General features: G+C 41.6%; 2 protein-coding genes across 3 annotated transcripts in view; both read left to right on the top strand.

The window, feature by feature from the left end:
- htr1fa (5-hydroxytryptamine (serotonin) receptor 1Fa) overlaps positions 1-17,647 on the top strand; it is a 29,718-nt gene extending 12,071 nt beyond the window's left edge. Inside the window, exons 1-3 of one of the 2 annotated variants that reach the window (XM_053877033.1) lie at positions 5,150-5,188; positions 13,698-13,810; positions 15,404-17,647. In XM_053877033.1, the coding sequence (XP_053733008.1) occupies positions 15,405-16,586 (1,182 nt within the window). In that variant the 5' untranslated portion in view covers positions 5,150-5,188; positions 13,698-13,810; position 15,404 and the 3' untranslated portion in view covers positions 16,587-17,647. Of the gene's footprint in view, positions 1-5,149; positions 5,189-13,697; positions 13,811-15,403 lie in introns of those variants that run through there. The other variant, XM_053877032.1, reaches the window with a different exon arrangement.
- Positions 16,697-26,577, top strand: LOC128766258 (zinc finger protein 654-like). Its single transcript, XM_053877780.1, has 13 exons — positions 16,697-16,723; positions 18,354-18,545; positions 19,288-19,433; positions 19,608-19,689; positions 19,964-20,099; positions 20,174-20,376; positions 20,444-20,580; positions 21,548-21,689; positions 21,788-22,072; positions 22,150-23,226; positions 23,430-24,199; positions 24,262-25,223; positions 25,443-26,577. Exons 1-13 carry the CDS (start codon positions 16,697-16,699, stop codon positions 25,445-25,447), a joined length of 4,164 nt encoding a protein of 1,387 aa, XP_053733755.1. The 3' UTR covers positions 25,448-26,577.
- The last annotated feature ends 18 nt before the right edge of the window (positions 26,578-26,595 follow it).

Raw genomic sequence — 26,595 nt, 5'->3', positions numbered from 1 at the left:
TGACTCAGATGGCTTGGACATGTGACAGACGGGGGACATGTTAGGTGAGCAGTCTTGGATATAGAGGCTATTGGTAAAAGAAGAAGCGAGCAACTAAGGAGGATGCACTGGATCGCACCATAGATTTCCTCTTTCTGTTGCCGTACAGATTCATGACCATTTTCTTTTGGGTGAACTCTTGTCGTAAAAAAAAGGCAATGAACTCTGTAGTTTTTAATTAAGTCAAGAGTCATAGCTGTGCGGCAAGTTATTGCTCTGTGTATTGGGAAACAGAGAGGGACTCAGAGGTTCAAAGTTTCAACCCTATAGAGTAAATACAGAAAATCATGAATTAAACAAGGATAGTCCATTGATCTGTTTTTTCCGTCCACTTTCGGAGTTTCATTCATCTCCATTCATGGACCATTGAAGAAGTTCTTCAGAAACCATTGAGGCCAAAGTGGCTGGATAAATCTCCAATAACACTGTCGATTTGACGTCGTCAAAATGGAGACGGTGGATCGTATTTGCAGGTTTTACTTCAAAGGTACGAGTACATGTTTGAAGACGAAATTTGATTGTGCAGCACTTTGCCATTACTCATCCCGTGAGAATGTGCGGTGACCTAAGCGACTCACTCCTGCTCTCGGCTGTTAACTTTGTGTGTGTGGGTGGCTTGGAGATGCAGGCGGGGAAATGCGTGCTGGAGTGTTTTTTTTTTTTTCATGTGTGTGTGTGTGGCTGCGTGGATGTGCTGACTTTCATTGGATACATATCTAAATATAAACTTCTAATTGACATACGAGGTGGTGTACGGCGTGGTTCATGGGTTGGCAACAGTATAGAAGAGATGAGTCACGTTTCCGTGATTCTATATGAAGCTTATGCTTCTCAATAACACAAAAGGTCTTGCAGACTGGAGGTGGGGATTTGGGGTGCATATGGTTGGAGGTATGCATCGCATATTTGCGTTGTATTGTGTAGTCGCTCATAAACTGAACTGGGTCTGACAGTTGCGAAATGTGTGGCAAAGTTGCCCTTTCTCAAAAGTCATCCTCCTGATTTTTAGGGACAGCAGAAACGAGAGGGGTGTTTGCTGCGCGATGACCTGAAGGCGCGCTTCAGTACGTTTCACAGATGATTTGGTCACGTTCGCTTCATCGGTCTGCAACCTTCGCTTCTCCATGAAACCTCTGTGTGTGAAGTCCCTGGTATGTGGAGCACCCTGTCAGAGTTTGACGCGTGGATTCAACAAGCCGGAAACTTTTTTTTTTTTGTCACTGTGAAACAGAAGAGTGATCTACGGTTAGCGCAGTGGACGGGATCTTGAGTTCTCTTGACCTTGCCATCCTGGTGATAGAGCGTTAAATCCGACTCCCTCATCTGCAAGAGGCTTGGGGGGGAGAGGAACTTCTGCATGAGGAAAGTTGCACACATCCTTATACTCTGAATTGACAAATGAATTGCAATTTTAATTATTATTTTTCAACGATAATGTGTAACTTAAAGTAGTTTTTCACGGCTAGGATCCCGTTGTACTTATGCATTCAGCTGGACTGAACAAAAGGCGCTTTGTGTCGACGCTGCGTATCCGCATTGAAATCAGTTACCGAAACCATAAATCTCTGCATATGACAAGATAATTTATTTAGGCAACTTGTGATTCAGTCACCCTCGCAGCCTTTAACAAATGCCTCATGGCGCTGCTCTTCACGTTTTCTCCGACCTTGCAGATTCTAATCATTTGTGTGTTCTCACCGGTGGAGGTGATGCAGCTGACGTCAGCCGCAAATGAATGGAGACAATGAATTTGCCAACTTTCAAATGGAAGGAAGCGTCCCTCTGTTTATTGTCAGGCAGATTTCATGCTGCTTAAGGAACTTGTGGTGGTCTCATTTTTCATTCCTAACAATCCATCGCTGGAACTCTGTGAACTAATCACATCAGCCAGGCCCGATTGATTAACCAGTATGGAACTGCAAGCTTTTCAGTGTGACTCCTGGTCTTCTCTCAGCAAGTCGTTTCGAGTTAATATCCGGCAGCACCTGATAAAGTGTCTTCCTTATAAAATAGCTGAACTTTCTCCCCTTAATCCTTACCCAATCAATATGCATATTATCTTGCAGGACGAACAACGTTCTTCATCCTCTGTCCTCAAATCTTTAAAAAGAAGCAATACTAAAAAAAAGTACCTGCTTTTAACAGGATGTTTGACGGCAGCTGTGATGTGAAGCTGTTGTTTGAGCTTGCCTCCACTGTTACAGACTTGCTGGGACAATGATAATTCATATTTCATTTGACAAAGATTTGAACTTAATGAAAACAAATACTTTTTAGGCGAATTACCTCATGGCAGTATGGGCACTATTTACAGACAGACTGCACGTTTACATGGTGACAGGGGTCTCACACCTGTCCTCAAAAGGCAGGTGTCCGTTTGGTGCTGTTTGTTGGGTTAAACAGCGAATGCTTGTTTGGTTGGATCAGAGACCTGCACCCACTGTGGCCCCTTTGTGGATCAGTTTGAGACCCCTGCTTTGAAAGATTATTAAGAGAAGAAATCTTCCCTATTGTTTTTAATAGCAGACTGAACATAGCAGATTGTTCTATTGGTTAAAAGTGGTTCTAACCGATCTTTCTGCTTAACATATCCAAGCAAATATCACAGCACTTTTGACTTCAGACAACACATTCTCACTCTCAAGACAACTTTTTTTCGGGTTTCAACTGGAATTTAGCGTGTAATGTTGACACATTAGCCGTTTCAATTGAAGCAAATGTTTCCCCTCCTACGGCACACGGACACGGACATTTCAGAGTGATGAGCTCGTACCCTCATGGTTACCTTATACGTGATGTATCTTGATACATGTAACACCATATATGACAATAGCACAAGTCAAGCTCATTGTCACATGAGGTGCTATATCTACCAAGTGCAATGAAATGATCTTCCAAAAGGGGGAGTCCTTGAGAATCCATACCCCAAACTTTGACAGTCTGCCTGCCGTCGGGAAGACTGACCTTCCATTTGACGATTTCTGCCTTTGGTGTGAAAAACTGTTGACCGATAGTGAGTCCTGTGAACTGATGGTGATGGCAATGTGTTTGCTAGAGGTGCAGGTGAGGCCTGAGTATTTTCCCTATGACGGTAATGTTGCCAAAAGTTCCCAATGCGGACCCTGTATCCATAAGTTGTTGAATCTAAGTCTTGCCCCTGCCATGTTGCATAAACGACTGAAGCGTTCAATGGAAGTACATGATGCAACAACTAGTCAGTGTATCTGACAATACTTGACTGATATACAATTCTTAGAATGGCTTAAAGTGACGATGAGTCTTGATGTCATGAGCGAGAGTGAGCACTGATGACTGATGTGTCCGGATCATTGCGACTCAAGAATGTGTCACGCATGAACATGGCACCTTGAGTTGTGAAAACTATCATTCCCGCCAGCTAAACTTCGTCCATGCTGTATACTTGAGTCCAGGTTCAGGGTTTACCAGCGAGTTACGCTGGAAGTTACAGCAGCTGCTTGAGTATGTTACGTCTCTGTCCAAAAATCATGAAGAAGTAGGATCACAGTCAACACAGAGGCCAGTTGAAAGGTTTAGTAGATGAGGAAGTAGAAGAACCGATTACGTTGACTGGATCTCCTGCTGCTAGCTAAATGGAGCTTTTCAAAGCTGTTGAGCTACTGGATTCATGTCACCAATGCAACACAGGGTTGAGTTACATTCGACACTCTGTCCTACGGTCCGTTGAACCGCTGTGAAATTTGTTATATAACGTATATTCAATTCACCAATAGCGTTGCGGTCACTCACTCACACAATTAAGCCCAAAAACCCCAAACTTTACTGACAGAAAGTGTTGACACACTACTTTTGACAGACTAATACATTGTTACTAAAATCACACACTGAAAATTAAATCCAAGAAGGAGAGAGGCACCAGTTCAGAAACCAGTCTGCGCAAATAAAAATCACATATTTAACGTCTTCATCTACTGGTGCACATCATACGAGTCAACCAGTCATAGTGTTTTTGCCTCAGCGTTGACAGGTCCAGCATGTAGAACGTCCGGCATAAATACCTCTTCTCTGTCTGTCCACCTGACCTGGTTTGGCAGTCCCAACCCTGGACACAGCCCTCGTACATAATGTAAACTTCTACCGTCCCTGTTGGATACCGCTCCTCCTCGACGGACACAGAACTGTCTCCTCGCTGCTGTCAAACCGACACACATTTTTTGAAGTGCAAGCTGGACACAGCAGAGCAAATGACGGGACGCATCCCCAGTGCGTCACAGGGGGCACATAATTAGACAGTAACTACCCCCTCACTAATAAAGCTCAATATCTTTTTGGCATGTGGGAGGGGTGCCTGCAGAAATCCACGCTGGATTTCATCACAGAGAACCTTGCTGTGACCGCATCACTAACCACTGCGCCATTTTCTGCTGCTCTGTAACTGATGAGCAGATTCTGACCCCATATAAGGCTGTGGACTGTGAGGTTTGGAAGCCACTGGCGCAAGACATCTATTGACTTTCTGTTTCCCGGACCATCTCTCCTTTCACGCCTCATTTCCTGGTCAACTGCGTGGAAGTCCGCACAATTAGTCCGAGGAACCACGGATGAGGTGCGAATCCACTCAGAGCTGCTCCGGCTAATTCTAACAGGTTAAAGCTCTGATGTTGTTGTTCCCCAGGATGCTCTTTGTTTCCTGTTATTTGGCCACAATGTGCGTCTTATTATCATTTTCACTGGACTGAACGTTCCTTTGCCGTGCAGCAGATATTATCATAAATTTGCATGATTGCCTTCAGAGCGTGGCTTATGATAACTTCAGCAGTGACATTATATATGTCAATATCTGACTTTTCCATGATGTTCGCTGCACGTTTGTGACACTTACGAAAGCTATTTTAAACAATACTAAAGATCCACGCTTCCCTCTGCGGAATCATCTTTGAAGTGGGTCCAAATGTCAAGTCGTGTAGCGCTCCATCTGAGCTCCGCAGGTGATTTGTTGTAATGCATGCTGAAGAGGAAGACAACAAAGACAGTGATCAATTTGGACTCTACTGTCGCTGCAGAATTAAACCTTTGATTTGTTTTTTTTGAAGGTTTTTAAAGGCACGATTTTTTTAGTCAATGCTGCAAACATGCTAACATGTAACATGTCAAAGCCAAGATAGTAAAGGTACGTTCTCACCAGCTTTTTTAATACATTTTAGATCCAGGGTTGCAGCTTCATTGTGTTTCTAGCAACATGTTTCAGGCAGCGTTGTTTCGATCAAACGCTAAAGGTTGAAAGTTTAAGTGCGTTAACTGCTCAAATAGTCGGGAGACATTTATCAACGCATTATGCGACTCACTGAGCCAAGTCTTCTTTTGTTTTTAACTCACTTTCACTGCTGAAAACTCTTTGCTGAGCCATTCAGACGTTCCACAAACTTTAGACTGAACTTGAGAGGCGGGGGAAGGTCACTTGCGAGTAGCTCAAGTACAAAATTCTTGCGTTCAATGACAATCTTTACAAACTTCATGGGATCCTCTTAGGTTCCTTCCCTCAGTGTTGAACTGGCCGTGACAGCATCTTGGTCTCCTTGGACAACACATCTATTTTTCCATCCAGATTGGATAGGATGCTTGCAAATTCATTCCTTGCCCTTCAGCAAGGCTTCCACTTTAGCCTTGATACGTACACAGGTCTTTGCTTGGTCACAGCTGCTGGAGTCTGACTGCCCTCACACTGTTGAAACAATATGTTTGTTGTCAAACACTTAACCTGTAGTAGCTGCTGTTAGATTTGATGAGAGACTATACGTTACCTTTTTTTTTAAATTTTGTATCGTTTTTAGGTGCTTTAATGGTGTACACCAGAGGTGGGCCAGGATATGTATTGTTTACTGTTGAGAGGGGCCGTCAATCCCAAAGAAAGGAGGGTCAGAGAAAGTTGAAAATAAAAGTGATGGCATCATGTGCGATTATGAAATTACACTTTTAAAATGCACAGAAAAATGTTGGTTTGTTGTGTTTTATTTAATCGAAACCACATTCCATTTAAAGATTCTTATACATTTCAAAATCTACTTTCAATTCTCATGTATTTTAAGGAACAACAAATACTCCTAAAATAGCCAACGGAAAAGACGAACAATTGAGAAAAATAATAAAACGAGAAAGTTATGTTTCAGTTGCAAAAAACAATGCACAAGACAAAAATGTCAGTTTTATAGTTTTACTCTGACTCCTAGTGGGCCACATAAATACATTCAAAGGGCCAGATTTGGCCCCCGGGCCACACTTTGTCCAGGTCTGGTGTACACTATCTGGTGTTGGACTGAATTCACTACTGAGCTGAAATTTTTGGGGGGATTTGCCTTGAGATTAAACTATGGTGGAAAAGAAGTAAGTCATGACAGAAAAACACTTTCATTGAATGTCTTACAGAAGTTTGATTGTTTTGTTTTTTTTTTCTCGTGACCCATCTGAGCTTTAGTCTGAGACGCCTTGGTCATCATGTGTCTCAGTCAAGTCACTGTGGAGGTGTGAATGAGCGTTACTGGATGTGAGAAGTAGTACACGCAAGAAAGGAGATTGGAAAATCTTCCCCTTGGTGTTTTTAAATTGTATATCAAATCATTCTGTTTCTTTCTCCTTGTTCTCAGTGGTGGTGTTTACTCAGCGTCAGGACTTTTTTGTGTCACTTGTGAAGCAGTACATGTGTGTATGATGACAATAGACATAGAGAGGGGGAACCTTTCTGTTTTCAACTCCTTATTTATCTTCGATGTGCTACTATGATGCTGTATCATGCAGTATATGGCTTCTTTTCTTGGTTCTGAGATTGTGTTTTTTTTCCAGGTAAACTAGAAGCTGGAAAAGTTCAGATCCACCAAGCCGTTTATTTACACCTAATATCGTTGCCTTACATTTAAATCATTGCGCATCAGACCCTGTTTTTATTTATTTGTAGTAGAAATGAGCTCACACAACACACAAGCACAGCGTGTTCTGCAACACAGTGTGACTTCAAATGATTTGAAGATCCAAATGGTGATGCAGAAAACCACTATTGTTTATTGCTTACTTTTCTTTTCATGGAAATCTATTCAGCCATTTTTATTGAGTTACTTTATGACAGAGAGACACAGAGACAAAAATAGGTAATAGGTAATGAGATAATTACATTGAATTATATCATTAAATAATATGTATTATTAGTTACCTATGATAAATAATTCATGAAATAAACATGGAAGTAAAAACTGATATGGAATTAACCATGAAAAAAACATATAAAAAGTGTTGAAATGAAATCATCTTTGGTATCCAATAATGGCTGAGTTGAAATATCTGTGCTGATTATTTCACTAAACAATCAATATGCCCAAGTAAATGATAATTTAGTGAGTCCCCCCCAGAGTCAAGCTATTTCCCTGCATTGGGAAGTGGATTAGGTCTTGTCTTCCCTGCAACATAAAACCAATTGTTGCAAGCAATTACACTGAAATGGGACACATGCATTTCCCCATTGCACCGCTTTAAATTAGTTATGCTGGTGAGGGTTTCCACTCTGAATCCATCTATCTATGTATCTATCTATCTATGTATCTATCTATCTATCTATCTATCTATCTATCTATCTATCTATCTATCTATCTATCTATCTATCTATCTATCCATCCATCCATCCATCCATCCATCCATCTATATCTGTCTGTCTGTCTGTCTGTCTGTCTGTCTGTCTGTCTGTCTGTCCGTCCATCCATCCATCCGTCCATCTATCTATCTATGTATCTATCCATCTATCTATCTATCAATCTATCTATCTATCTATCTATCTATCTATCTATGTACCTATCTATCTATCTATCTATCTATCTATCTATCTATCTATCTATCTATCTGTCTGTCTGTCTGTCTGTCTCTGTATCTATCTATATATCTATCCTATATTTATTTTTTATATTTATTATATTTTTTTCAGTGATGCAATGCTAAAGCTGATGAAATAGTTTAAATCATATTATTAACATTTAAAAAAACTCAACTGCGTTTGCTCATATTGTCCTTTGATTCAGCTCTATCCATTTTAATAATTAAATTAATAGTTAAAACCAAAAAAAAAACAAAGTTGTTCATGACAAATTCATTGAAAAGTGACCCACCCAATGAGCATGTTGGGCACCACGACGGTGGTGAGATCAGGCTGCTGCCGTCTCTCGGAGAGCAATGCGTGCTGCTTGATGACCGTATAATCTTCCATATGCATTGCTCTGCAAACAAAGCCTCAAGTGGAAGGGTTGTTCAGTAATGGTAGTAAATCACTGTAATTTGTTTCTTTGCTACTTATATCGACAGCCACTCCGAACTCATTTCCATTCTTAAATATGTTTTAATCGTATGGTATTTGTGTAACTTTTTTCACACGTGGAAACAGAAAACGGGACGATTTCAAGTGGCTATTCTTTCTTTCACTTTATTATAGTGAATTTGTTTAAATCCCATTGCGGTTGTTGACATAAGAGTTCAAGCTGATTCTGGTGAGGGAGGAGTTTAAGTCCAGTATCTCGGGGTGTTCATGAGTGAAGGAAGGTCAACAGTCATTTTGGACAGTTGGAAATTATTGTTATCCATTTGTTTTCTTGGACCTCTGGTTAACATAACCTTTTACAACTGATGCCATCACAATGTTACAGTGCAACAGCATGGGCATCCTTGGATCCACGGATGCTTTCAACCAACTAATCCGGTCCTGAGGGAATATTTCACCAGCCTCTCCACACCATCTGCATGAGGCAGGTAGTGACACGGTGGAACTCAAGCTGTGACACATATGAGGTGGTCCAGTCAAGCCTGAAATAAGCATACGGATCATTGAGTGAGAACAGTGCAACAAAATGGGAATAACTGTTGTTAAGCCCACTCACGGTGATGGAAAGGGAATCAACCCTCATTTGAACGTCGTCGCAATTCGACCTTAAAACTGAAGGGCCGGTAAGAGCTGCTCAAAAACGGACAGTCGTTGAGATGAGGGAGCAGTGCCCCTTCTTTTGCATGCTCTTGGCCGAAAGCAAGCGGCGCTTAAACTTACTTACTTACTTAAACATACTCTTAATGCTCGGCATGAATTGACAATGAAACAGACATTAAGTATTGAGAACAAATCGCTGACACACTGAACATAATGGCTCACATTTCTAATAATTCTAATAGCAGAGTTTCAATTTAACTTGCTTACAAAGTGTTTCAGTTTTTCTACATTCAATCTTGCTTAAATTACATTACACCAATACACTTCGCCTGGGCATCCATCGCACTTACATCTCCTCTGCCTGTGGAGTTTCTATTTATTTATTTTTTTTCACTACGATGAATGGCATGTCACTGTGCCAAAGTTTGCTGATCAGATTCAGCACTCAAACACACACACTTTCCAGTAAAGAAGATAAATAAGAGAAAAGCGCGAGCTCTATTTTCATCTTGCAGGAATCACCAACTGATCTTATTCAAGTGATCTTCAGCACATCAGTGCGATGACAACAACACACACTCCGTCCACACTTTTGTAGAAAACATTCAAATACGCTTGGCGTCCGCATCACAAGTGGATGGTTTAGGGAAGAAGTCAGTCAGTAAAAGTGATCTGTTACAAATGTGCTTGAAGTGCAAGATTACATGCAGGCTTTGAGTTACATTTTGTTCTGCCAAGTTTCAACATGAGCGCTCACACTAGTCAACTATAACCGTGACCCCAAAACATTGAAAATAATGTATGGGATTTGACTAAGGTCACGTAGCATTCACAACATTTTTTTAGAAATCAAAATTCAATTATTATGTTTAATAAAACTCGGGTGTGTTTATATCCCATTTACAACACTAAAATCATTGCGACATGTTCGGCAACAAGTACCCGTCATGTGTTGACTAGTAGATCGTGAAGGTACTCTGTAGTCAACTATCAAAATGATCGATAGTTGCAGCTAGTGAATCGGGTGGTGAGGCTTCATGAAACAGCGTCCTCATTTTCAAACCCCACTAGATGGCACTCACTGCTGTAAAATCTTTGTATTTAAACATCCGTTTCAATGAAATCTCACATTTTAAACCAAGAGCGCTGTTTCATGAAGCCTCACCTGCCCATCACTTGCAGCCCTAGTCGTCCGATGATGTCATTTGATACTTGGAAAGTGATCAAACAAAAGTGTCACGTTGAAGAGAGTCTTGAAACTCGCACACAAACATCATAAGGATGTTCTAGAATCAATATGATGTTAGGACAGTTTGTTGTTCCCATTAAATGTCCATAGTGCACCAGGTATCAAGCTCTCCTTGTGTCGCGGTGCCTCCGTTTCTGGTGGAGCAGGTTGCCAGGCAGAACTCTCTGCAGTGCTTCACTTTCGAGGCATGTACGCCCTTGGTGGAAACGAGGGGTTGGAGACGGAACGGAATTCAGGTGCAGTTAGTGGTTAAGCTTCTTCAGCCTCCAATATTGAGGCTCATAATGAGGCTCCTCCAAAACCTTATTTTGTGTTAAGGAGTGCTAGTGATAGTCTCTGCTATGGCAGATGCTTTGTGCGCATTGTATCTAAGTGTGGCCCGTAAACGTGACAGACCTAATCTAGATGTTTTGGCTCTGGTTTCTTTGTGTTAATTCCTCTGGACAAAGACATCAAGCCAGTGGGAGCCCATTTGTTTGGAGCCGTCAGACCCTTGTGCTAGGTGGATGATTTACTGCTCCGTGTGTCGCTCAGTCAGCCCTGACTTCTCATTTTGTTTCACAAGATGCTCAGATAAATTATTGATCCCAATGAGTCTGCTCACTTCATCACTCAGGTTTCTTTGTTGGACTTAGTGGAATTATTTATTTATTTTTTGGCTATAAAAGTCAGTACTGAGGACAAATATACTTCATGTTGGAGTGACTCAACGAAGCAGACAGTGAAATCTTATCAGACTTATGGAATAACAACAATGAAACTATGAGGGATACATTTGAAAAAATGTGATGGAAAATCTCAGAGAATATTCAGAGTGAAAAATGAGCCTCTTCCTATCAACTGAACATCTCTGACACGTTGAATAATTACGCAGTAAAAATAGCGCACTTCCGAAAGTGAAAGTTGACGAAGGCCGTTTTAAATATCAATGAAAAGACTATGCAAATATGAAAATTGATGACAGAAAAAAAGAATGTGTTTTAAGAACATAACTTTTTTAGACTTCAAGCATGAAGAAATCTGAAGTAAGATTGGTTTACCACTGTTTTTCGCCATTAGCTAATTCATCTGTGCGTTCTGTTAACTGAAAATAAAAAAATATTTTTCTTGTTAAAAACAGTGTGAAGATTCACAATGGCTCAGTGGAGCTTATCTTCAGATGGCCCTGAACAGGAAGCTTCTCTTACACAACATGATTTTTTGCTGCAGAAGGTGACAAGCTGTTTCTGGTAATGCATGCAAGTCATCTCTGCAGATGTACAGCATTTCTGCTCAATGTATAAATTCATTTGAATCCACTCATGAGCCGGGAAATAAAAATAAATAAAAGCTTAGGAAGAAATTCACCGTGGTGGCAACGCAGAGCCTCGAGGAAAAGCAGCATTAATTATCATGTAATGTGCATGAGTGGGTTTTCTTGGGGATTCATTCATGGGTGAACCTCAGCACCATCTTAGGTATACATTAACCCTGAGTGGGGATCAGACATCTCACTCGCTCTCTCACTTACAAAACAAAAATGTATTTATTCCCGCGTTATCTCAGTCATATTGATATGCACATGCTGGGTCGCAGGGACCCTTACCTCGCTGTTCAGACTGGAAATCTCACTTTTAGTGTCCACGATCCAAAATATGCAGTGACATTACTGCGAACGGTGAGTCAGATTGAGTAAAGAGATCTCAAGTTTTGGCATTTTTAATGGGACCAGCGTGGAGGACAGAGGAATATGACGACCTTCAAGTGCGGAAAATTGGGCGGAATTCAAAAGCAGCCGCTCTGAAATGTGCTGTGTACATTAGCCCCTTATTGACATGCGCATTCATTTCAAGTGGCCGTAACTCCTCAAATGTTTGTGCCATCCAGAAAAATAGAACATGGTTTGACATGACATGATGTTGACGGTCAAAGAAAAAAGAAGGAAAGAAAATGTGATGGGAAATTATTTATATTTTTATTAGAAGGCTTATTTCACATTTTTTAATTTGAGTCTTATAAGTCTGTTCTGGTGTGAAAACCACTCAGGCTGCTTAAGTACTAGCACACCAGTTAAAAACACCTTGACATCACACTTATCAATCAGGAGAAAAATTGAAAAATAAAAGGCAAAGAAGATTGCTGTATGATGTAATTTTAAGATTGAAAATTCCCCTTTTTGCAGTTTTTTCCCATATTATTTCCACACTACAGTTACACAGATGCCAGTTATTGAAATTGTGTCTTATGGTGGAAAAAGAAAGAGTCATAAAATCCAAATAAAACCTAAACTACTACTTACTTACTACTTACTTTCAACGTCACAATTTGTGAAGAGAATTGAAAAATTCTCACCTTCTTGTCATCACCATCTGTCCATTTTATTATGACCCCACGCCAAATAGCTGAACTACTACCGAACTATTTCTTTTTTTGTTATTGCTAATTTAATTCTAATCTATTACACCAGTAGATTGTGCGTTTTAGTGGAAAAACTCCAAAAGACAACCTTTAAATCCGAGAAAACTTTGCCTCTAAACTCGAGCTAGTTATGTAAGTTGAAAGCACTCAGATTTCCGATGTACCGAACACAACCGAGAGCATTTATCATTGTTATTTGTCTTGTCTCCCATGTCTCTTTCTGACGCAGTGTATTGTCTTCTGTAATCCTGTCCCATTATCCTATAAAAGAAAACATACAATGAGATTGTGGTCGTGAAAAAAACAGCCAAACAAAGAAACAATCTATTCACTTTACTGAACTGTTTTGCCGAACGAACAGCTCAGAGAGTTTCTAGGGTGGATTTCCGGGCACTTTGCCATGTGTTTGGGTTAAATCCACTTATCTGTGGGTTGGCAGTTGAATTCCCAACAGCTCCCTCAACAACAGGGTTTCTCTCTGAGGGGTGGCCGGTATTTTTGCTTGGCAACAGCCGAGTTGGACTTCTGTGCTTGAGTGTAAAATACCTTCAGTAGGTAGAAGAGAACCCGAGAAAACAGATCCATCCATGTGAACTGGTCTTTCAACTCATCCGGCAACACAATGCTGGTTGGAAAAGTAAGAGTTCGACTTCTTTTGCTACTGCAACACACTCAGAAGAGGACTGTTCTTCTCGTGTTTCTATAGCAACAGTTACCACTCATGTCTTCAGGATACTAAGAAATGCAAAGAGGGAACTGAGTGGCAGCGACACTGGTACCTGACTGTTTTCAATTGATAATTTGGGGATAAAGATAAAGGGGGAGATGAGGCATTAATTCAGGTTTGTAATGAAGCTCAATTTTAATCGTGGGATATTAAAGTCTGCGCCATTCTCCATCTTTTGACCTGTGCCATTCAAACTACTGGCAGTCTCATCGATCACGCTCACGAAGCACTCAGATACTTTTGCTTCCTTGAGCTGTTTCCTCGTGCAATTTTGGGCAATGCATTTTTCCCATTTTCTCTCTGAATGCGTCTTTTCGTTTCACTGTCACTCCCAACACAATTTCTCTTACTCCCAGGTGCTGATGGGTGACAGCGGTGTGTGATGGCAGAGCTTGCAGGCAGGACAGATCAGAGCAGGATGTCCTCCACACACTGAAAAGCCCGAGGCAATATCTTAAAGTCCTTACAGGTAAGAGACTACACTGCACTTCAAACTGTCTTTTCAGTGTGAAATCCACAGCCTTTCTAAACAATGTTTTAAATTGCATCTTCAAGTTGTTTCCATTTCAGGCATTGCTTTAATACTAGTTTATCATCATGCCAAATGGAAAAAAGCCTTACAAGTGTTTTCCTATATTCTATGAAAGCTGTTGACTGCTCTGTGCAACTTTGAACTGTGTGTTGGTCACACATTGTTTGACATCAGACAGAAGTGATGGGCTGATGAGGCTTCATGAAACAGTGTCTTTGTTTTCAGAGCTCAGTAGGTGGAGCTCTTGGTTTAAAAATAATATGAAATGGTTGTTCAAATCCAAAGGTTTTAGAGCAGAGAGTGCCATCTAGTGGGCTCTGAAAACGAGGGCGCTGTTTCATGAAGCCTCATGAGTCGATCACGATCAGACAGCGTTTGATCCGAACACATACATTTCCCAGTTTACATGGAGACATGTTGTCATTTAATATATGAATTAAAGTGATTTTACTCATAAGGGTGATTTTGTTTTAATGCACACCATAAATACTGAGTAGGAATCACAAGACATGTGCCAATAACACCACATTTTATTTGGAAATTGAATTGAAATATGAACTTTTTGGAAAGAAAAATAATGAAATAATACAATGAATTACTACATACATGTATGGATTTGAATATACTTTGAATATGCGGGGAAATAAGCAAAAAAATGTGTATATTAACATATATGTAGCAGAAGGTATTTTCTCCCCAAAATATATTAAATCTGTTGCAGTATTGAAGCATGGAGTTCCATGCGTAAAAAAATAAATGCCAAAATAATTCAGACACTATGTAAGAACATAAATCAAATATTAACCTTGAAATACTATCATGGGGACTTAAATTGTATATTTCAAAATTGTGAATACATTTAAAAAAATGTGGGAGTTTTTTCACATTTATTTCAGCATACGCAGACATGTGCCACAGGAAGTAGTGACAGTAGTCAACACAGTGGAACAATTTGAAACTTTTCATTTGGAGTCACAGAAATGTGAGTTTCGGCTTGTGTGGTGAAGTTTGGAGACTAAGTTAGTGACTAGAAAGACAGTCAATAACATTGATAGATGCGGTAGTGTGCAGAAGATAGGAGTGACTAGAGAGCCTGAGTTGATGTGGCAACCACTGACGGGAAATGTCGAAACAGGAAGACGACGGCTAAAGAATCTCTTCAAAGAATCTTGAATGTGGGGCATTGTTTGTTACGATGGATACCTTTACAAAAAAACGATGTAAGCTTTTCTGCCGATGAAATTTGACCTTTATTTACCTTCATCTTCAGCATTGTCATATTAAATCATGCATTAGCTTCACACATCAAGACCGTTCTCTGATTCACTCTTTTGATTTCTTTAATGTTTAAAGTTCATCTTTTATTCTAGGCTCAATAGCATTGCAAAAAAGTATCTTTTTTTTTTTTGTTTTTGTTTTTTTTTAGATTAATTATTTGTTTTTGCGCTAATTTAAAGTAAATCATCAATGCAAAATAAATAAAAAATCTTTCAGCTCAGCCCTAACTGGAACTTTTCATTTGACTTTCAGAATGGATTACGCCAATTACACCGAGGGGGCGTATGCCAACAGCAGCGGTGGTTATGATTCACTGGATACCATCAAACAGCCTCCCAGTAAGGTCGTGCTCACCGTGACCCTGTCGGTGGTGGCGGGTCTGACAACCTTCTTCAACTGCCTGGTCATCACAGCCATCGCCGTGACCCGCAAGCTCCACCATCCAGCCAATTACCTGATCTGCTCATTAGCCGTCACCGACCTGCTGGTGGCCGTGCTTGTTATGCCTTTCAGTATCATCTACATCCAAAAGGAGAGCTGGGTCATGGGGGAGGTGGTGTGCACCATCTGGCTGAGCGTGGATGTCACTTGTTGCACGTGCTCGATCCTTCATCTGGCGACTATTGCCATCGACCGCTACCGGGCCATCACGGACGCGGTGGAGTACTCGCGGAAACGCACCGGGGCCCGGGCCGGAGTGATGGTGGCGGTTGTTTGGCTCTTGTCCATCCTCATTTCCCTCCCTCCGATACTGTGGCGCCACTACACTAAAGGGGAGGAGCAGGAGGACCAGTGCATCATCATCCACCATCACATAGCCTTTACCCTGTATGCAACCTTCGGGGCATTTTACATTCCCTTGGCACTCATTCTCATCCTGTACTATAAAATCTACCGGGCTGCTCAAACCCTCTACATGCGAAGGGAAGCAAGTCGGGCGAGCCGCCACTCGTGCATGACTAACGGCAGCATGATACCCTCTTACCCTGCTGGTGACGGAGAACCCCGCAGTCCAGATCCCATTAATCCCCAGGAGAAGTCTGGGTCCGACCCCTCGACGGAGGAGCCTCCACGAGAGCGGCGGCGCGTCTCAGTCAAGCCCTCGAAGTCCAAGTCGCGTCGGAACGATTCGCGCAGTGAGTCCAGAAGGAGCCAGTTTTACCAAGGACCAAGGATCTCGGGCTCCAGAGAGCGCAAGGCAGCATCCACCTTGGGATTAATAATCGGAGCGTTCGTCATCTGTTGGCTGCCGTTCTTTGTCAAGGAGTTAATTGTCAATACTTGCGGTTCTTGCAATACTTCCATGGAGATGGCTGACTTTCTGACATGGTTGGGGTACCTCAACTCTCTGATCAACCCTCTCATCTATACAATATTCAATGAGGACTTCAAGAAAGCCTTCCAGAGACTTGTTCGGTGCAGCGGTTACCTCTGACTCAGAACTCGAAAATATCCGTGAGGCTGGTCAGAAAAACGTTTTTTACAAAGGCACATGAAAAAAAAAAGTCATCAGTAATATTGTATGTAATTTCCTTTCCATCATACATGAACCACAATGAAAAGAGTATTTCTGTACGACCAACACAAATCCAACTTCAGGGAAGACAATCGCCCCCTTGTTGTATAATCGACGGTGCCACTGCTGTACAGATTCATTAGTGGCAGTAAATAAAAAAGAGCGAAAATTGAAAATACTGCAAAAGATGAAAGTATTTACACCTTCACCAGGTCAGCCATGAGCTCCATGTTGCTATAAATAGAAAAGCCTGTGATCTCCTTGATGTTAATTGGTATGTTTTGGGGTTGGGACGTGCAGGTTTTGAGGGAAAAAAAAGGACAATTGCTGACCTTTCCGAGTTCCAAGTTTTAGGCATTAGTGTTCGACCTCATTTGAAGGCTTTGAATGAGCCGGAAATGATGTCTCTGCCCTCTAATTACATTCCTTCTATCTAGGCTGAGCTTCTGGCTGCAACCTTGATCCTGTAGTAAAGTGAATGCATTACTAATAAAGAGAAAATAAGAAACAGGACGCAAATGAAGTGGCTGTGAGGTTGAAGATACAACGTGGGATTTTCTAGTGTCAGTTTTATTGGATGAAGCCCACCACTGCCAAGTGAAGCTCTTCCTAGTCCCCAAAGTATATGAAGCATTTAAATGGCGTCTGAGCTGACAGTTAAATGTCTTATGTCTCTGTTGATGTCTTCAAACACCAAGATTGTGTTAACTCTGTCGAAGATTTAATTCTGAACACCATTGAGAAATTGTATGATGTTTGAAGATGTCATTCCTCTATCAAAAACCCCCCAACTGAAATAAACTATGCCAAAGTGTATTTGTTTTTGTTATTCTGGACCCTCTTTATTTCTTGAGAGATATCTGTGTTTTATATTTTCAGGGCTTTCTGATTGTACGTCACGGCAAACAAGTTTAGAGACACAACCAGATATTTTTGAGAGAAAACAGATTGTGTACTGATATGTTCTGATCCTGGACTAAATAAAGAATATAATGTATTAAATACATTGAGCTCTCTGTTCATTTTCGAGTACTTTTTTTTCCATTTAACATTTGTTTGAGGATGTTTATATAATAACTTTATTACAGCTCACAAGCACCTTTCTTTTTCTACATCTAAGTTAGAGTGACTGAACAAAACTTCCACTCTAACATGTGGAATAATCGTTGTTGTTTTTGCGTGTATTATTATGGAAATATGATCATTAAATAGATCACTCCGATGTGCATTCTGTCAAAATGAATCCGCTTGTATTTTAATTTCGGTTTACTACCACCCTCTTCTGGCGAAAATATTTATTGCACCTGAAAATATGTTTGCCTGAGAGCTATTTCTTGTAAAATCGTAAACAATCCCTCAAATATACAGAGGTTGCTTAAAGTGGTGGCCACTCTCAATATTCCCCGCGATAGACTGGACTCCTTTCCAGGGTGTCCTCTGCCACTTGCGCGTGTATTACAACCTCAATGATAGATAAACGGAGGAAATTTATATATATATATATATATATATATATATATATATATATATATATATATATATATATATATATATATATATATATATCGTGTAATGTATTACTATATATTGGAATCTAATCTAAGAACCTAGCAATAATAAACTAAATGTGGGAATATTAAAGGCATTCTGGTCTATTTTACCAGGGTTGCCATCTTTGATTTTTAGGTGCGGAAAGGAGGATGTCACACTCAACCTGGCAACTTGGACTATGCGCTGGACCCAACAGCCAGTATGGCGGATAGCGAAAGCGACTTGGAAACAGACGGGCTTGAAACCGCTTTAGACACGCTCTGTGAAAAGCACTGTCGCGATTCAACCCCACCAAAGAGTAAAGAGTATTGTTCTTCGTTTTGTAAGGTATGTGGCACTGGCTTTCGTCTGATAGTGGCCCGTTTTGTGGTCCGTTTGTTGCTCAGCGCGGCTCGTTCGTGTTAGCATCACGGCATGCTTCAAATATACTGCAGTAATAGTACACAGCACACCAACGCTGGCATGTTGACAGGTGAGATGTGAGCGTGTAGAAATGATTCATATGCTGTGCACTATTTTAATATTCGCTGTTCTGCGACATTCAGAGTATTGGGGTTTACCGATGATAATGCTAACCGTGAAGCTAGCAAGCGTTAGGTGCTATACTGTCTGATAAAATGGAGTCCTGGCCGTCAAACTAAATTTATGTTATGTTTCATCGGCCGAAGTTAGGATGCGTGTAACTAGAACCACGATATTATGAGTTACAGTTTTCTGCTGCACATGAACACCTGTGATGCACATTTGTTTCAGGTCGGAAGCTGCCGTTGTACCTGTCGAATACTGTATGATCAGTCGCTTCTCAGACGTTGTCACTTTTTAAATGCAATTCAATCTATTTAATGGTGCATTAGTTCGCTAATGCGTTTTGTGCAACTTTTAAATTAATTTTCAAGATTCATTTGCTCTTTCTGCAGCACCAGAGGAACACTCACCTTCTTTTAGTGTGATGGAGAAGTTTTCATGGCATCTGATGTCGGAAGTTCTGTACTTACTTTTGACTATGAACTTGAAAAGGCATTGGTCCTTTAAAGCACTGACAGTTTTCTTGTGTGTTTTCGCTGTACAGTTGGTGGAAGAATACACAAGCAGATGGCAGGTTCCTCTCCCCCAGCTGAAGGTTCTGCGGACTGCCCTGTGTTGTTTCACCAAAGCCACCCATGGATTCCCAGATGACTGTCAGCACATCCACCATGTTCTCAGCAGCCTGGCCTTGTAAGTTCTCACATGATGCACTGGGGTTTGATTGTTATATACTATACTATAACTACTATAACTGTTGTCGAACAGTTTTGCCTGTCATTTTTACTTAACATTATAACCATTATAGATGTTAACTGTATACTGAGTTCTTGTTCACTAATAATTTAACTGTTGCATTTCTTTCAGGAGTTTCTTTGAGCTGATGCTGTTTTTCAGCAAAGAGGAATTTGGTGAAAAGCCTCTGAAGGATATTCTGGATTCTTATCGTGTAAGTCATTGACACACCAACAACTCTACAATGTCATTTTAATGTCCAGTATTTATTGTGATCTCATGGACTCCTTTGAGTCTACCTTTGTCTGAAAGCTCTGTTGATCAACCTTTCTGCATACTTTTTCATCTTATAATTCTTAGGTCATGCCCAGTAAGTTCATTGGCGGCGTGTTATGGGCCAGAAAGTATTTAGCCTGTGTGCTTTTTGGTTATAGGAAAAACTGTTTTTCATTTTTTGAAATGACATTCGTTTCATTTCTTCCTCATAGGAATGCCATTCACAACTCCTCAGGCACAGAAATGTCTACATGCAGCATGTTAAGCAGATTATCAAATCTGGAGGCCCGTGGGAGTCCTCAGTGTTGCAGGCGATCCTCAAGGAGACAGAAGTGTCGCCTGCAGAGGGTGTGTTGCTGAGTTTTAATTCGATATGATTGCGGTAATTGTATCTGATCAGGTCTTTTGTCTTGCTTCCACAGTTGAACAGTATCTCAGCTCAGAGCTGCCGATATTTTTAGAGCTGCGGATTCGCTATTTGCAGGCTTGTGAGAGGTTGAAAGAGGCAATGGTGCTGGCTAAAGGCTGTTTAGAAAACCACACAACAAGAAAACATCTGTACTTCCATCAGGCTTACTTGACCTGCCTCTACAAGGCTTCGCTTCATGACAACCTCCACAAGGAGGTAAGAAACAGCAATGAACCTTAGAGGATCCAATGCTCCTTTTTAATAACTCGCCATTTCTCCTCAGATGGCGGACATTGATGGTCGAGATGCAGTCGAGATCATCTGTAACACGGAAACAGTGGAAAAAGATGACGTCCTGTTGTCACTGTGCAAAGCATTCCTCACGCAGCAGCTCACCAATGGCGATATGTATTACATATGGTGAGTACATTCCTTCTGTTTAAAGTAGATTGACAGTCAAGTATGTTAAAATAAAAGGGACTGTGTGCTGACGTTACTTCATAATTGAGATCATGGTTTTCATGCCCCTTGCTGTTGCTAGTTTTTGATCATCTTATTTAGATGGGTGAGGATGGAAGGAAGGTTAAGCTAAGGAGACTGGATGAGGAGGCGGGGAGCTGGGCAGACACAGGTTGTTGAGATGAGAAGGCATTCAGGACAAAGGGGGGTGACCGATGGATTGGTTGACCAAGAGTGGTGGGTAAAGTGGGCTCAGAGTGCTGGTTGAAAATGAATGGGAAAAACTGTTGGCGTTGTGGAATGTCAGGAGACAGAAGTTCTGTTTGTTGTTCACATAGTGGTTCTCTCAGTAAGTTCGCTGATGTGGGGAGCTTCAATATCAGCCTTCAATTCAGGTGACCAGTGGGTGTGATGTGCAGGGTCAAAGGCATCTGGCAGCATTGTCTGCGGGAGCAAAAAAGGATTAATGGGAATGATTTTCTTTCGGACAAACCAGACCGGAGAGTGCGAGTGAACATAATGGGAACATCTGTTTCAGCTGATGAGATGGTGTTGTTAATTTGGGTGTGAGCAGAGTGACTCACTCACAAGAGAATCTAACAATAAGGAAGAAAATGAGTCCTTTAGTCTACCTTCCTCGATAACAAAGTCAGGAATAGGTGTGTGCAAGTCGATGGTGTGCAGGGCAAAGTGTGCTGTTGTGTGATTTCAGGAAATAATTTGAAATGCTATTCAATCTTTCAGTGGATGCGCCAACCTTGCTTCCTGTTAATCGTCCTTTATGTCCCATGCTTGTTTTATTCCATTGAAGTTTATACATTTTTGTCCTTCTGATTGAGTATCATAAATGCTGGGTTCTCCCCAGCGCTTCGATGCAGGGATTTCACCCCTTTGCTGTTTTTTACATAATGAAAACTCTGTCTTGTAGGGACCTGGTGTTCATCTGGAGCAGGCTGCATCTCCGTGCTCATCCATCAAGAGAAGGCTTTCTTGCTGAATGTTTGCAGCTAGCATCCTCTGTTACCAACGTCAAAGCAATATTCCCTTTCATCAAGCTGGTCACAGCTGAAGTAAGAATCTATGGGTTTCCAATGCTCTTTTAAATAGTGCCTTGCTTGATCGTATTAAGACTCACCTTGGTTTTATTTTGGTAATTCATTTACTGCAGCTAGGTGGCGAAGGAGTCCAAGTCTGCATTGAGCTATGTGCCAGGGCCTTAGAGCTGTGTGACAAAGAAGCTGACAATGAAACCAGGTCCCTCATCTGCAAGACCATTGCCTTCCTCCTGCCCCTTGATCTGGAAATCTGCAGAGCTTGTGCACTCCTGGTTTTCTGCCAGGAGCGAAGCCTGGAGGCTTACAAAATCGTCTGCCTGCTTTACATGCATCCTGATCAGGAGCCACATCTTCATAACAGCCCTGTGAGAACCAACATCCGCTTTAATATCCTGCAGGTAGGATTAAAGAGAATATTCATGATAGACTAACATTAATAATGTTTAATGTTAACATACATTTTTATTTCCGACAGATGCTTAAGGAGCACCTGTGTTTCGACCCCGAGTTTTGGAACCTTCTGACTCTCAGAAATCATTGCTTGGAGTTAATGCCTGACAAAGACTTGGAGGCTGCTGCTTTAATAGAAATGAAAGATGAAGACAAAGACATCTACGACGATCTTTCCTCAAGTAACTGCATAAATAATACACATTCTGAGGACTTCAGTTCCAAACAGGATGTCAATGCTTCATGTGAAAACCAGCAACCTTGTGAAGAGCAGTCTTGGGATGAAGACCCAGACAGGTGCATGGAGTCAAAAAATGTTGGAATATTGAAGAAAAGAAAATGGAAACAAAGGCGTCACAAAACAAAATCTCTGTCCGATGATGAGATTGACCCAGTTGATGATCCAGAAATAATATACAATTTCAAGCCCACATCCTTCGGCAATAAATCCATGTATTCTCTCCGACACAATCACATGACAAAGGAAAATGCTCCTCCGATAAAGAGCCCCTTGAACCGCGAAAGAGAATACCTGTCGAGGTGTGTGAAGAGTCAAATCTTCAAAAGGAAGGGTCACCGAAAGAGGTGGTTGCAAGGTCTTCAGGAGGAGCAGGTCCAAATGGTCAAAGTGAAGATCCCATATCATGGGAAGAAACGGGGAAGGAAGCCGCTGCAGAGATATGAGGTTTCATACCCGGACAATGAAATACTCCTCCTTCAAGACGATGGTGTCGGTGAAGAGAAAACTGATGGTGAACAGGAAATGCCTCTCTTGGAGAATGAACTCGCTCTTAGTGTTTCAACTAAAGAGCAACACCCTCAGGACTTTGGGAGCTGTCCCGACATCAGTAGTAGCAGTTTCACGGAACAAATCCAAGAACCTTTACAATCAATGTCTTGTGAAACCTTTATTTCTGAGACAACAACTGCAGGATCTTCTGCACATGACGCATCGTCCTCGGAATTGTCTTTCTGCCCTTTGAAAGAGTTCCACACCTACTCTCTTTTATCTCTTCAACCAATGAATTATGGAAATGATGGCTCAGAGCTTACGTCATTAACTGAAACGAATGGGATCCAGTCTGAAGACTCCTGTCCTAAGGTTTGTTGCTCTTACAGTTCCATCAGTCTGGCTTCTGAACTTTGTGAACGAGTTTTAGCTACCATTTGCTATGTCCATCACAACAGAGTAGCTATCTTTAAAGTGCTGAATGAATTTAACAACATTTATTGTTGGGGTTAATAACACTGTGTCAGTGGTTGTTCACCTCTTCAGTCTGATCATTTTGGAATTGTCCTCCTCAGGTGAAAGACGAGACGTCAGACAGGGATAAAGCATTTCGCTCTCAAAGATACGCCCACCTGAAGTACCATTGCACCTACTGCCGCAAAGACTACAAAGGCTTGAACATCATGAGGCACGCCATCGCTCACCTGAAGAAGAGGAAACGATGCATCATCTGCGGAAAAGGCTTGAAGCTTTTCCAGGAGGCCAAAGGCCACATGCGGGACCACATTACAGAAATGTACAACCGTACTGCCGATACCACTGCGAACCCTGCCGTTCCCACGGAAAATGGAATCGAAGGGAACGTGAGCGAGCCGAGTCAGACTGAGCCTGAAAACCAGCAACTTGAGTCAAAGGAGAACCCCACAGGAAAAAACCCTATTGCCAATTTGAAGTCCCCGGAACTTGTAAGGGAAGAGCGCATCATGAAAAACGTGCGCTACCTCATGAAAAAGAGGACATCACTTTCTAAAAATCAGAAGAACCCAAGCACCATTTGCTCATATTTGGACATCAAGGATGAGCACATTGTTATTGAAGATGGCGTCGTGTTTATAAGAAATGATTCGAATACTGCGAATACTGCAGAAGACCAACCAGCAGAAGAAAACAACCACAGTTCAAGCTTTGTAGCAGGTCACTTGTGTCTTTCTCCCACCTGTGATAAAGTTTTCTTGAAGATCGGCAGCAGCCTCTTGGGACATGCGGTTCGAGTTCATGTCAATGAAGAACAAGTGTTGGAGAAGGTTTTCCTCTGGTCCAAAAAGAAGTGCCCTCTTTGTACCAGGTAAGCTGAGGCATATTGTTTTGTGAGAGAGTTTCAATGACGTCCACGACTTCTGTCCGCAGGCTGTTGACTACTTGGGAGCACTTCAAGGATCATATCGACTTACACAGGAACCCACTTCCATTCTTCTGCTACCAGTCGGAGTGTGACCTCCGCTTCCCAAGTCTTTCTGAACTGAATCGTCACGTGAATTTTCACCTACCCTACAGACCCCAGTGCCCTTTTCCAAACTGTGAACAGCTTTTTGCGAACCAGCAGAGTCTATACGACCATGAGTGGAGACACTATACCCGGATGCCTCTCACTAAAGAGCTGGAGGTGGCATCCAGCAGAAAGGCCAGTGAAAATTCCGAAGCTCCGTGGAAGCAGAGAGTGAAGATTGAGGAACTTTGGATGCAGAAAAAGGTGCCAAATAATGAGTGTTGTGCCCAAGAAAGAAGCAAGAGTCAGAGTAGTGGTGAAAACCCAGCGCAGAGTTCCCCTCCCCAGGCTCACGATGAGCCCACTGACACAGGAAAATTGCCTGTCAATGGCTTCGACAGAGAAGTGACTTCCACCTCCGTCCCTGCTGCGACGCCCTCCACTCCCACTAAAGAACTGTTCGTAATCCCACTGGCCGATTCCATAGACGTCAAAGCCCACAAGCGTGTAGCTACTCTGGCTGAGGGTGTCCAGCAGAAAATCGGTGAGCCGCACATCACTGAACACAAGTCTTTCAAACCGGACGATCCCGCTTACACACCCTTCGTTCAAGCCCCCTTTGTGCGGCCGCCGCCCACCTCATACCTGGACGAGTCCCGCCTTTCGATGCGCAGGAGGACCATGTCTGAGGAGTTGATCAGGTCGCTGACCAAGAAGGAACCGCCACCTGTTGTGGTGCAGGAGGAGAAGGACTCTAGCCCAGAGAAGGTTCGACATCGATGTGACAAGTGTCTGACCTCCTTCAGCCAACCAGAGGATTTAGAGAGTCATCGCTCTCAAAATGCTTGCTCTTCCCTGTTTGGCTTCGATTCCGAGGATGAAAGTAAGTGCCATTGTTTTTCTTGTTTTTGTCGATCCCATCTTATTTACCTCACTGATGCTCACCAATGACTTTAGCATTCGATAATTCTAATAAAAGCTTTTGTTCACATGGCCACTCGCTACGGAACTCTGCTTTTAAATGTCAGAAGATCGACATATCATAGCTGATGAGTTCATGAACACTTTGGAGCTGTTATTTGAAACCTGTTTTTCTTTTCAGGTTAACTTTGAAAACATCTGCCACATTTGGAGTGAAGGTCAGCCGCATTAACCCGTCTCACATTGGATTTTTCCCTCACTTAATTCTAGCATGCTTCAACAATGTTCAAATGGGGCCAAAGAAAGTTTGTAACTGGATTCACGTGCATTGAAATGACTGAAGTTCAGCTGTCATAGAGCCTTGTGGGACTAGAGTGAGTGAGGAGTGTCTTTCAAATATTGATTATTGACATCATGAGGTTATGTTGGGGGCCACACCTAAAGTCTGAACAAGCCTTTGCTCGGCAAGGAGTTGGCTGGCTTACAAGGAACGGCCAACATCGCAGTAGGTGACACCTTTCATTTTTCAAAAAGTGATTTGAAAGCCACTACGTCAATCACTACAAAGGGACAATTAAGTTTCTTCTTATTTGTCTCATAATTGGCTCAATGGAAACAATTGTCGACTTATAAATATTACAAAACCTGACAGTGTGAATTTACAATCCGCCCCATGATTCATCCAACTAATGTGGTTAGCAGTTGAGAGGTAAACGTGAGTCTTTGCTGCTCCCTGAAGCTATTTCAATATAGAACATTTCTGTGAATGTTTTCTTGACAAGTGCCAAGTCAAATCGTCCGTGAAGCATGTTGTCCTCTTATCAGGAGTATTTGGCCTGAACCTTCAAAGCCGGTAAATGATTCACTTTGGGGAGAGGCGCTTTGGAAGTCTTCCAAATTTGTAGATTTGTGTTTTGGATCGATTTGGAACTTCAGTGTCTCATGGTCTACCACTGAAGTTCAACATACAGTTTCTGTATAAACGCATCTTCGCCAGGAACCAACTATTTAAACTATGTCTTAAGTTTATAAAACCAATTCTGACTCAGAATTATCTTGTTCCTGTCATTTGTACAGCTCGCTGCTTATATTTTTTAACAATACCAATGATCGTGTCTGTGCCGAAGTGTGTGTAAAAAATGCGTCGCGTGTGGTATAAATGTCAACTGTCAATAATGTACAGCCTTACATTTGTTATTTAGCTATGCTTTTTAGATTTTCATGTGATATTTATCTGTACAAATGTGAATAGGATTTGGTAATGTTTCTGCATCTATTTTTCTGAAATGGACTGATGCATTCTTTGAGTAAACTGATACTGCACACACTTGTTT

This window comes from Synchiropus splendidus, chromosome 10 (assembly GCF_027744825.2).
Source record: "Synchiropus splendidus isolate RoL2022-P1 chromosome 10, RoL_Sspl_1.0, whole genome shotgun sequence".
In the NCBI taxonomy this organism is placed as follows: domain Eukaryota; kingdom Metazoa; phylum Chordata; class Actinopteri; order Syngnathiformes; family Callionymidae; genus Synchiropus; species Synchiropus splendidus.
The sequence above is the reverse complement of the archived record's forward strand: the minus strand, read 5'-3'. Positions and strand labels throughout refer to the sequence as shown.